Source organism: Gavialis gangeticus, unplaced genomic scaffold, assembly GCF_001723915.1.
Source record: "Gavialis gangeticus isolate Ggan-Ray unplaced genomic scaffold, GavGan_comp1, whole genome shotgun sequence".
NCBI classification, from domain to species: domain Eukaryota; kingdom Metazoa; phylum Chordata; order Crocodylia; family Gavialidae; genus Gavialis; species Gavialis gangeticus.
The window spans coordinates 85837884-85850547 of NW_017729031.1; the positions used below are offsets into that span (position 1 = coordinate 85837884).

Consider the following 12664-nt stretch of genomic DNA (forward strand, 5'->3'; position numbering starts at 1 on the left):
CACACTGGGGGGGGGGTGCTGAGGGGCCAGAACAGTGGGGGGAGGTGCAGTCAGGGGTTTCAGGGTGTGGGGTAAGGGACCCCTAGGTGGCAGAAGCACTCATGCTGCAGTTGAACAGGGCTGCCAACCCAGGAATTTTATTCTATTGCACTGACGGTAAAAACATGTCTGAAAAAAACAAAAAGCTTCTTGTCTTTAAAAAGCTTGTAGGTTGTCAGTTAAACAAAATAAAAAAAATCTTGGGATGGCAATCCTGATGTACAGCCTATAAAGAATTTGCCCTATTCTCCCTTCAGCCTTGTTCTAAGGGAAAACAAGGGAGGGAAAAACTGCCACAAACGTATGAAGGCATGCTCCTAGTTGCTACTTTCCTCAGCAAGGGGGCTGAAAGAGTTCACTCATGACTGGAAGGAAACAAACGGCTCATAATTGTCATAAATATAAAACATTAGATATTACGCATCAATTTTTATCTGGCTCATTTCAATTAAAACAGTTTATTATATGAGAATAGTTTATGAGGAAGTCGCATAGACTGCTGGCGGATGTGCATTTAAAGGTGTGATAGGATCTGATGCCCAGTCACCACAGTTGTGCTTTCTGCCATGCCATGTGCATGGCAGGAAGTATGATTGTAGCTAGAGGCTGGGAGCCCCAAACCTAACCACATGCTTATTCTTTGTTTCATCTCTCCTTTAATTGCATTAATGTGTGGCTGGATAAATACCTAAGACATGATTAACTGTAACCTGTGCCAAGGGCCATATAGGATCCTGATTTTTTTTAAAAAAAAAGGAGGGGAAGGGCTGTGTGAATGCTTGGTATTGTATCTGGTGTAGTCTTAGATAGGATAGGATCCAAGTATTCTACTCCTTTAGAGGGTCAAAATTCCCAAAAAAGTATAATCTTAAAGAGCTGTGCATGCTGTAGAACTAGGAGGCTTCATAATCATCCTCTGTGATAGTGGTATTTTCCTCAGACTTAGTGGGGGAGGGGGGTTGTCCTTTGGCAATAACTGTAACCTCTTCAGGAGTCCCCTTCTGTGTAGAAAAGAGGATTGTGATGGGACTAATGGAGAAAGATGCCTCAAACCTCAAGTAAAGCTGGTGGAATCTGGCCCATGATAATTTATTAGCAATGGTGTGTGTGTGTGTGTGGAGATAGATGGATAGATATAAAATATCACACACTCATGCACACATGTTTTCAGTGATTTTAACCATCAGTTCTCTGATGTTGTTTGAAGTTCTTAGAAGAATATACTAAATCTAATCTGTTTCATGGGTTGATTTAAAAAATACTACAGGTTTTTTTCACTGTAATAAATTTGTCCATGAAGTTCAATATCCAACTCCAGGCACTTTACCAGTATGGGTTGTCTGCTGATTTCACCAAGCTGGAAAGATCAGGTTGTTGAGCACATGGATAAAAGGATACTTTATTTTTCTTTCAGATCTTGTGACATCCATTCCCCCTCCAGCCAGGCAGCTCCCATTCTGATAAGATGCCCCACCATGCACCATGCTGTGCTGTCATAGCCACTCTGGATCCCTGTTGAAGCATGGAGCTGGCCCATAGAGGGTCAGGTAAGTCCTATTGTCTTTAATATATTGCACATTTTCTCCAAAGGTTCTTCCTTTTTTATTTTGTATCTTTAAAGGATATAAAATAATAATGAAAGAATCTTTAAAAGATGTGAAATATATTAACTGTTGCTTACCTGACCACATATGGGTGCTCTCAGTAGCTCCACTAGGAGACTCACTTGCCAGAACTGAAGACACTTAAAAATGCAGCAGGGCTAATAAGAAGGAAACGATTAATAAGAATTGAGATAATTTTATGCATGCATCTCTTTAACTGGAATCTTGGGAGCATTTATCATATACCACTACCATCACTAGAACTTAGGGTTTCCCCCTGCCAGTCATTTAATTGTGTAGAACATTATTCTTATCAGAAATGCATCTGGAGCTTCCTGATCATTCATTTGGAGTTTGTGAATATTTATGGTTACTAAAAATGACCTGGTATCTTGTTGGTGGAGATGCAGGGAAAGAAAAACCTATGAAAATTGCATTAACTGGAACACAAAGCAAATTGGGTCACTAAGGAAGATGTGGCAACTGCAAGCTAGTCAAAAGAATGTAGTTAACAGCATGAATTGTGCTCCTCCCTGAAAGCTAGCAAGTGGGACATAATCTACACTTAGTTTTGTTCTGAATGCAGTGGTTTCCTTCCAGAGTGATCTAGTACTATTTTAGTAATGCTTTTTTTTGTCTTTTGAACCATCTTTTGATTAATTAATGTATTTAATTTCTGGATAAAACATTGTTCTCTAACATAATCAAGATGCACAGAAGAAAATCCCAGTTAGTTACCATACAATTGTACCACAACATGATTCAACTATTATTCTATTTTTTTTCTTCTCTCCTTTCTTTTTTTCCTTTTTTCACAGAAATAACATTCATTTTACTGAGATTTTTGTGCTATGTTTATAATGCATGAAGTTTTTTTTTGGTAGTGTAAATAGAGCCTGAAAGTGGCTTATGGTTTTTTGGGGAGTTGGGGGGGGGGGATGGGAGGTCTAGCATTATCACCAGTCTCTTTGCCTATTCCTAATTTGCAGTATTGTCGACATAATTCTATCCATTAAAAAAAATAGCAGAGGTGCAACTTTTTCTTTCTTCAGGAAGAATAGGATAGTTCAATAAGGCTAAACTAGTTTTTTTCTGTAAAAAAATTAATTAGTTTCCTTTAGGTCTATCTAATACATGATGTGTAACAGGAAAACTGAAAACTTTCTTGTAGAAATGCAGCTATTCTTAAATTCTGTTATTAATGCCTGATGTGGGTATTAATTGCTGCTAAAATGTCAATGTAGATACCACTGTAGGTGTGCATAAACCTCATGTATGAGAGATGAATGTCTCATGAATATGTGCTAGTCAGGGTCATGTGTGTACCCTTTTCTTTCCCGTACACCCACGCAAGGACAAAAGGAAGTAGTTGCAACTTACCTTTTGTTCCTTGTTAGTTCCACCTTGCTGCCACTGTCAGTAAAAAGTATTGGATCTACTACTTTTTTCAGAGATTCAAAAGCTTTTTTGTGTGTGTGTGTGTGTGTGTGTGTGTGTGTGTGCGCGTGTGTTTAGTGTGTGTGGTTTTTGCTTTTTACCATTAGGACTCATGGCATCAATTCTTTTCTTTTTTTTTCTTTTCTCTGTATTGATTACAATTTGCTTCCTAAACAAATCTATGCTAAACTACCTTCTGTAACATTTCCCCACCGCTCCACAATGTCCTTATACCCATACTCTTCCCACATGGCAGACTTCTCACTGTTAAGATATACAGGCTTCAAGTCCTGAGATTGTTCATCAGTTATGTGGATGAGGCTAAGTGGAATGAGAAAGTCATTCAAAGGGGTCGTAAGAACAATGGCAATAATTTTGGCATTGGCTACCTCAGTACAAACAACCTTAACTGAATTGGTGCTAGTGAATCAAGCACTTATGCCCATAAGACCCAAAGCAGAACCAAATGGTAAACCAGAACAAAGTATAAACACAGTTGCAAGCATCAGGTGTGTTTAGTCTTTCTTGCAGAATAAACACTACTCTTCACCAAAGAGAAATCCTTCTGAACTGGGGTAAAATGATCTGCTATACACCTTCTTTCCTTTTCTTATAATGCAGAAGATAAAAGAAGACAAGACAGAATGAGGCTGATCTTAGGGCTTCTTCATGGGAAAGACAGTAGTTGTACAGACTTTCTGCAATAGTTCATGGGAGTTGTATGTAGACTTGTCCTTGTGTCGTGGGATTTTCTGTCATAAGAAGAGGACAAGATTTACCACCTGTGGTTGTCTCTCATGACACAGGCAATAGGATCCTTGCCAGTTTTGAAAAATCTTAGTATGGAGAGAATTTTTTTTACCTGAAAATCATGTGCTTTTTCAAATGGACAGTCTTTGAAATGGGTACATGAAAATTTGAGCCACCATGACCAATATCAATGCAATAAACTCTGGAATGCTTCAGTTAAAAGTTTTTGGTCTTTTGAATTCCACTGAATTCAAACGCATGGAGTTTTTCAGCAACCACACTGACAGAAACGTTCCATCCATTTAACGCCTTGAAGATTCCTAGGTCTTGAAACTAGTATCCCATCATGAGGACTCTCTCAGCCCCAGAAGCCAAAACCATTACTCTAACTCTCAGGGGTGACAACTGCTTTATTCAGTGATTGAAAAGAGCAACTCCAAGGCAATCTTCTCTTTTTCTTCCTTATCTATTGTATGCCAGGCACCCTCGTTCAGGTGACAGGTTTGACAAGAATGCGGGGAGTAATTGCATCTAGAGCCTTCCAGTGTCAAGTAACCACCTTGCTCATTCCACTGGTCTTCAGGTCCAGTCACTGCCAACACACACAGGTGCTAGACCTCATTGCCCAAGATGACATTTACGTGCATCACTTCTTCAGCCCTCCTCTCCCTTCCACTCTGGAGGTGGCTTTCCTAGTCATCACTTCAGGCAGGAGACTGCTTGAGTCCAAGCACCTATAGCTGACATTCTCTGCATATTTTGTAGGAAAAAGGTGGTGGAGGGATGAATTTAAGATGATGCATCCAAATTAGATTCTGGATGTGGAAAATGTGTAACAAGCTTACAAATTTTGTATGTCTGGAATCTAATTATTGTGGGGGAGGGGAGAGTCATCCCAAATTTAGAGTTGTTTTGGATAAATATGATGCACTTTTAAAGAAATGCTGCAGAATATTTCCTCCCCCCCCAAAATGGTGACTATTGTGGAAAGTTAAATTTTATAAAACTTAGACAACTGTGATGAATGCTTGTTTGTTTTTGTTAAATGCATTCTTGCACTATTTGTAAGCCAACGTCAGATCACTTGTAAGTGCAAGCCAACGTGAGAAAATTTAGGGGCAGGTGTTGATAACAATCTACAAATACCTGAAGGGTGGTTATAAAGTGTATGGAGACAGGCTTTTCTCTGTGGCCACAGGGGACAGAACTAGGAGCAACAGCCTCATACTGCAGCAGAAGAACTTTAGGTTGGAGGTTAGGAAAAACTTTCTAAGAGGGTGGTTAAACATTGGAACAGGCTACCTGCAGAAATTGTGGAATCTCCATCCTTGGAAATTTTCAGGAGCAGGTTAGATAGACATTTGAATGAAATGGTTTAGTCAGGGATGATCCTGCTTTGAGCAGGGGGCTGGACTAGATGACCTCCTTAAGTGCCTTCCAGCCCTACTTACCTATGATTCTAAGACATTGGAAAAGTGCCCCCCAAAATCTACCTGAACACCTAAATTGCACTTTGTCATAGGATACACTATATATACAGTACGGGGAACAAGGACCTGAATCTAGGGACCAGAACACCTAGGGGAGTGCCCCACCACCAGACTAAAGTCATTTTTCCTTTACTTATTTTGCCAAATAAGGAGCAAATAAGGCATATTTATAAGTGTTTATTTGCCAGCATGTATTAACAAGAGCTGCAGCATCAATTGGAGGTAGTAGTATCACTGTAAAATAGTGCAGCTTCCTTATTAAATAACTTGAATAAAACGTAACTGCACAAGTGTTGTTCTGTCAACATTTCACTATAGAAGAGCCTTTGTTTTTCCCAGAAAATTACTGTGAAGTTGAAACCACACTGAAAAGAAAACGTTTTCTTCCTCCATTTGTTCATTTGCTGCAAATGAAAGGAGTAACATCTGCAGTTTTAATTGTTACTTTTTCTTGTCAGATTGCCATAATGCCAAGTAATGAAATAGCATTGGGTTGTGTTTTCATTTTTGTTTTTTTTCAAAGGGAAATTAAAGTAGTGTTTCAGCCTTTAAAACTGTGCCTGCTTACCTGAATGCCTTTTTAGACCAAATGAAAACAAAACAAAAAACCCCCAAAAAACCTTAGTACTAATCTGGCTTTGCAAGCGGCTGATGAAGACAAAAGGGGGATAATAGTTTTTCTACTCTAGATAGCATACCTCTTGGGATACTTAACAGTTTGCAGAATTGCAAGTTTATCATTAGTACTTGGATGGAGGTCTCCATATATATATGGAGCTTCCAATTGTTAAATAATTAATGTAGCTTGGTGATTTTGATTTATTTTAAAGGGCAGCATTGTAATCTGTTTGTCTTTTATTCTGGCAGCCTCCAAAGGTAAAATGTTTGACTAGAATCTGGCATCCGAACATCACAGAGACGGGTGAAATCTGTTTAAGGTAGTTAACAGCTCTCTTTTATTATTTCTAAGGTTTCTAATACAAGTCGCTAACCTGGAGCACAGTTCTTGTTCCAACACTGCTAGATATAGTAAATCAGACTGGGATTTTGTCTCCAAGAGCAAAAAAAGCAAATGACTAAAAATATTTGCGGTATTATGATAGGAGAGAAGTTTTCCCCTGAAGTTGGTTAGACATATAGTTCAAGTAGATACAAGCAATAATAATAATCAGTTTTATGTAATAATTGATCATTAGCTCATCAGAAGTACAGAATCAGGATATTCTTGTCAAAGTCCCACAGTTATAAAACGCTGTTTTCCTTGCTGCTTCCTGCAGTGGATATGTAATTGTTCCACTGAAGGAGCATGGTGCCACATGACTTTGCAACATTGCACAGAAATATTCTGTATTTCCAAAGCCATTTTGTCATCACCCTGGAATTTATAGGAGCTCTGCCTTTCCTACACAGCTTCATGCTTTCATATGGGTTGGTCACAACAGCAGTTCTTGAACCAGCAGTGTAGAAATTTGATGCTGGCACTATCATAGAATCACCTTTGCACTGCAAAAGAATCAGGCTTCTATTTACTGATGCTAAATTTGTAGAACAAAAATACTAAGATTAGCTCTCTAGTCTGCATAAAGCTGAAATAAAGCTTAATGTCTTCACCTCTGAATGTTAACTTTCAAGCCTGTATGCCAGTGGACAAGGGAGGATCATTCACCTTGATGACCATAATGCATTATATATTTAGAATGATTCTTCATAAATTTCTTATGTGTTTTCTTCAGGAAGCTGCTGAAACCTTTGCATTTGATTGCCTAGTTGAATTTTTTAGTCAAGCAATAAAAGGGTTCAAAAGAAATATTTAGCTTTTTATATTGTGCACCTTCTTGAACTGTGCTTTTGTGTTTAATCAAAGCTGTCTGTCAGTGTCAAATAGATTTAATATTTGAACATCATAAATACATGCACTGGAAGTGAGAGAAGTCATTTCTTTAGAATCAGTGCTGAAATATTGGCGTTAGTCAGACAGAACATAATATTAGGATCTTTATTTTTGGTAGCACTTCAGCTTACCCATGTAGGAGACAGATAATTTGTGAGAAAAAATAAATAGTGGAGGTCAACTTGGAAAAAATGGATTGAAGCAGTGTTCTCAACATTTTCAGATTTGAGGCACTCCTCAAAAATGCCAGCTTTTTAGTTTTTGTTTTTGATACAGAAAAAGTAATAGAATAGAAAAAATAATAGAACTATTCTTCTGTTGCAAAGAACTAAGAGAGACTGCAGCAAGTCAGAAAGTTTCTAAGCCATGGATCCTATTTCAAATCTTTAAACTTATCATGTGAATCATGCTTGCACATCTAACAGTGCTAATATTACTTGGCATCCCACAGCACCCTTGGAAGAATCCCAGGGCACCTCTGGGAGCCACTCTCTGGTTGAGAATCACTGGATTAAAGAAAATGACAGTGCCTTATAAACCAGTTTGTAGATATGTTTTGTGACTGCACATGAGCTTATAGGGAATAAACCTAATACCATATTTAGTGCTATTCAAATACCAGCCCAAGGCAGGTGGCAGCTCAGCTCTGGCTTCAGCCTAAGGCTTAGAGCTGAAGCTGGAGCTGAGCCGCTGCCTGCCCACTCATAAAGTTGGGGAGGGGCACGTGTGGGGGCAGGTGGTGCAGATGAGACTGTGCAACTTCCCCCTTGCTATCCCACTCTTGTTTATTTTCTGCTCTTGGTCCAGAGCTACCACCACTGCTTCTCTATGTCTTGGTAGGGCAGGGCCAAGCCAGGGCTACTTCCACTGCTGATTGTCTTAGAACCAGAGCAAAGCAGAAGGTGGAAGGAGGAGGGCACAGGGGGTGGAAATGGGCAGCAGGGGCCAGGCACAGGCACAGGGGGTAAGGTATGGGAGGCAGGTGGCAGGGAGGGAGGTGACAGATGTCTGGCACAGGCACGTGTGGTAGGAAACACACATGGGAAAGTGGGGGAGCCAGTGGCAGGGTTGCACATGGCAGGGGAGTAAGGCACAGGGGACAAGTGGCAAGGGGGCAGACACAGGCATGTGGGGAGAGCAAGGAGCAAGGGTAAGGGGAGGGCAAACAGCAAGTCCTCTGTTGCTGCTTTCCCTGCCACAGCAGTGGAGTATGAATTTAAGACTACCTTTCACTAATTAGATTCTATACATGGAAAATTATAACTAATTATATAATTTTCCATTTATAAAATTTAATTGGGGGTCATCTTAAATTTGAAATCATCTTCCGTTTGGAAAAGGTACGATACTGTTCCTGATTAGTATTAGTATTTCTCCATAAAAAGTATAACTAGCATTTTCATGACTTTTTTTTTTTGCTTCTATTTCTTAAATAAATATATGTTTACATCTGGTATGTGTCCATGTCATAAGCAATCACCCCAGAAACAAAAGGCTGAGTAAGAGACCTGAAACGTGTAACGTTTATGTAGCCGCATTTTATAAAGATTTGTTTATGAAAAGTGAAAGTAAGCTGCATTTTGAGGGTAACCATTTGTTACTCCAATATGGTCTGTTATTGCGATATTGGTTCCATGGTTTAAGCTTCCTGTATATTTTGGGAATCCTTGAAAATGTATACTTTGCTTCAGTACGCTACTTTTTTGAGCTTCATTACACATCATTGAGTCTGTTCAAATATTTCTGTGTATCAGTTCCATTTCATCCACTTTGCTTTACATCTTATTAAATAATTGATTTGGTATCTTAGTTACTATGTGTGTTTTGGGATAGCCTAAACAGGCCCAGATTCCTTTAGTTTTTATAGTTGCTTTTTTGTGTTATGAAATTGAGTCTAAAAAGGATTAAGGGTGGGAAATCTGTAAAAAAATGTCTTGCCATTAACTTGTCAATTTCCTTGATTAACTGAAACATTGTCATTAAACTTTCCTTGAGTGACATTCCTTCCTATGCTGAAAGGAAAATAATTTTTTTTTTTACAAAAACTATTACTTTATCACTTGACAGGTTTTGATCTTTATAAATTCCTTTTAAATAAAGTCAGTCTGCTCCTGGGATTGATTTCAATTGCAGTATAATTGTTTACTCACATAGGCTGTAGATCATCTCAAATCTTGATTTACATGAAGGTCTAATGTACAATTTTTCATTTCCATAAGAGTTTCTGCAAACTGTATTTTCCATTCTATATACAAAGCAAACTTTGCAAGCTTTACTCTACAAAATTAGATCATCTGTTGAGAAGATAATTCTGGAACTTGGTGACTAATCAACAGAAAGGCATTAAATAGGATTGGTAGCTATTTCAGTTTCTCTGCATTTGTTGGAAATCACATTTGACAGTCCTCCCATAGGTATCCAAATATAAAATTTTAAAACAATTTTAAATCTCCTATGAAGGATATTCCAGATTTCAAATATTTAAATCATGGTTATGGGAATTTCAGCTTGTATTTGATGTATCTGCCCATATAGTCTAGAAACAAAAACCAGTTTAAAAAAAAATGACATTTTTCTTATCTTTCTCTTCTCTCACATTCCAGACCATTCCCATTCACTGCTGTTTTCTTTACAGACTGAAACTGGATGCTAGTCATGATACTGCCTGATCTTTAACCTTAGAGTATGGTAAAATCCTAGCAGCATTAAAGTAATCAAACCAAATAGCTGTTTGAATTGATTTCTTACAAAAGTTGGTTGACTTTCTACAAAATCTCCTTTTTTTGAAGAACAGTGTTTGTGCCCAAAAGCTTGCAAAGAGCAATTTTTCCAACTATTTAGGTAATAAAAGGTAAATAAAAGATATCACATTCTACCCAAAGAACCTTGTATGCCTATGTCGTTAAACCAACATGGCTACAAACAATAACCCTTTTTATCCTGTCACTAATCCAAGTAGCATGCCTTCAAACATCTCCAAAACCTCACAGAACAAGCAGAAAGATGACTTTTTTTCTAGCAGGTCCAGAAGGTCCCCTTTTTCAGACTGGTGGGGTGTGGGGAGCAAGTTTGAATCTTGGTGCCTTCACAGAGAGCTCTTTGCCAGGAGTACCCCTTTTATAACAAGGGATGCAGATACAATAGGGCAGGGGTTGTCAACCAGGGATAGCATACCCCCAGGGGTATTTGGGAAGGCCCTAGGGGATACATGTGGGCAAGGGCACAGGGCTGGCACCCACCACCCTGCGCTGCCGCCTCTCAGGAGCAGAGCCGGGGGGATGAGAGCTGTGGCTCCCCTCTGTGGACCTCATGGGGGGGGGTGGGGGGAATCTTGCATGCAGCCACCACCCCATGCTGTCACTGCTCTGCGTCTGGCTGCTGCCCCCACTCCTCCCCCTCTCCCCCCCAGCTCTGTGTCTGGCTGCTGGGGGTACACTTATTTAAAAAGGTTGAAAACCCCTGCGATGGGCCTTCCTGATTGGAGCTGTGTGCCTACACTTATTCATTCTTCTGTTCCCTCTTTCCCTTTTTATGTAGTCCCCCCGCCCACAGCCCCCTCCATTTTTCATCCAGTTGCTGGAGCTAAGCATAATGTACAGAAACTTCCCCAGGGCTTGGGATGCAGTGGAGTTAATGTGCTGATTACCTCCTTATTTAAGCAATTTGAGATCTTTTGCTGCACAGCACACTCATTACTTATGTTTTTCATATGTATGCCAATTTTTTTTATTCTGATTTTTAAAATATTGTGATATGAGCAGGCTGCAATAGTAGAATTCTCTTATGTTTGTAAAGTTTTTAGGAGGGCAACAATACTTAACATCAACTTTAATTCTTTATCTATTCAACAAATAAAAATCTTAGCTCTTGGCTGCTTCAGATTATTCAAGCTTTCCCATTTCTGCTGTAGGAACTGAAATGACTGCCACAGTGTATTATCTGGTGGTAGTAAACAAAAATTTTAACTGTATTGAGATAGTCAAGATTTTTCTTGTTATGATAGAAATGAAAGTAGCACGAAAGATTGCAGATAGATGATTAAAGCAGCACACCTAAGTGGGGTCCATGTTGCCGTGGGATACTAGTAATGTTTTTATGGGAAAATACCAGACGTTTTATTACAAGTTAATTTTCTAAGCTGTCTGTACTGAGGATATTGAAGGATTTCATAATTTATTATTTCTACAGACGAAAAGTTTGAGTGCTGAATAAGCAGTTATGTGAGTGCCTTGGGTACGTTAACCACTAAAATTTTAGATTTTTTAAAAAAAGAATATGAGACTGGAAGTAGCTTAAAAAATAAGTACAACTTCATTGTAACCTTTCAAATGGGAATAAATAGTTGTCTGTAGTGAGATGGTAGTCATTTGGAAATATATTTTGGTTCTATGTTAGAACTGTGTTTGCTATTTAAGGTTAATTATAACCAGAAAAGAAAGAATAAGATATTATGAAGTGATATTCAAAGAGGACTAATAAACTTGGAAGCAGTAGCCTTTTTGTTTTGCAGATCCAACTGAAAGTTGTGCTTATTTCAAAACGGAAGTAAATTTACTTTTACTCTAATCTCCACCTGAAAATGGTACGCATTTACCAATCAGGAAAGGGCTATGAATTAACTTTTCAGTGCAAGAGCAAGTAACACAAAAACATCTATGTTAAGCTTATTTTTTAAAATTTGTTCAACTGAAAACAAAGTACTAAGTTTCAATCATAGATAGACTTCAATACTAAAAATCAGTAAAATGTATAGTTCAGAGATGTCTCTCTACATTATAACCTGATATAGCAGATCCCAAGTATATACCACTGCTATTGCTATTCCCATTTAAATCCAGCTTCTAAGACAGGGTCGGCAACCCCTGGCATGCATGCCGAGTGAGCGTGGCATGCGTGCCGAGCGAGCCCCGGCTTTGGGAAGCTGCTGCCAGTGATGGAGCCTGGGCTGCTCTGAGCAGGGCTTGCAGCATCCCAGCTGCCTGCTGGGAGCAGCCTGGGATCCCGGATGGCAGCAGCTCCCCAGAGCTGGGGCCGGCTGCAGCCGGGAGGGTCCAAACAGCTGTGCTGGGCTCCAGCACCATGTCTGCACCACGTGAGCAGGCATGCCTTGGTGGGGGCAGGGCCTGAGGCAGCGCAGCCTTGGTCTCTCCCCCACTCCTGGGACAGAGGTGATGAGCCCGGTGCAGCTGTTTGTAGCCAGCCCGCTGCTGCCGCTGCCCAGAGCCCAAGCTAGCTACAAACCAGCCCAGGTGTGGAGCTGGTGCTGGAGCCTGGCACAACTGTTTGGAGCCTCCCGGCTGCAGCCGACCCCGGCTCTGGGGAGCTGCTGCCAGCCGGGATCCCAAGCTGCTCTCAGCAGGCAGCTGGGACGCTGCCCTGCTTGGAGCAGCTACCCAGATCTGGGGTAGCTGCTGGCAGCCACAGAGCCTGGGCTGGGGGGGTGGGGAGCAAGG

At 40.0% G+C, this 12664-nt stretch overlaps 1 protein-coding gene across 3 annotated transcripts in view; it reads left to right on the forward strand.

Moving 5' to 3' along the window:
* Positions 1-12664, forward strand: part of UBE2F (ubiquitin conjugating enzyme E2 F (putative)) — a 152189-nt gene that overhangs the window by 58486 nt on the left and 81039 nt on the right. For all 3 annotated transcript variants that reach the window (XM_019523317.1, XM_019523316.1, XM_019523315.1), the window contains one exon: positions 6188-6258. In XM_019523317.1, coding sequence (XP_019378862.1) covers positions 6188-6258 — 71 coding nt within the window. The remainder of the gene's footprint in view (positions 1-6187; positions 6259-12664) is intronic.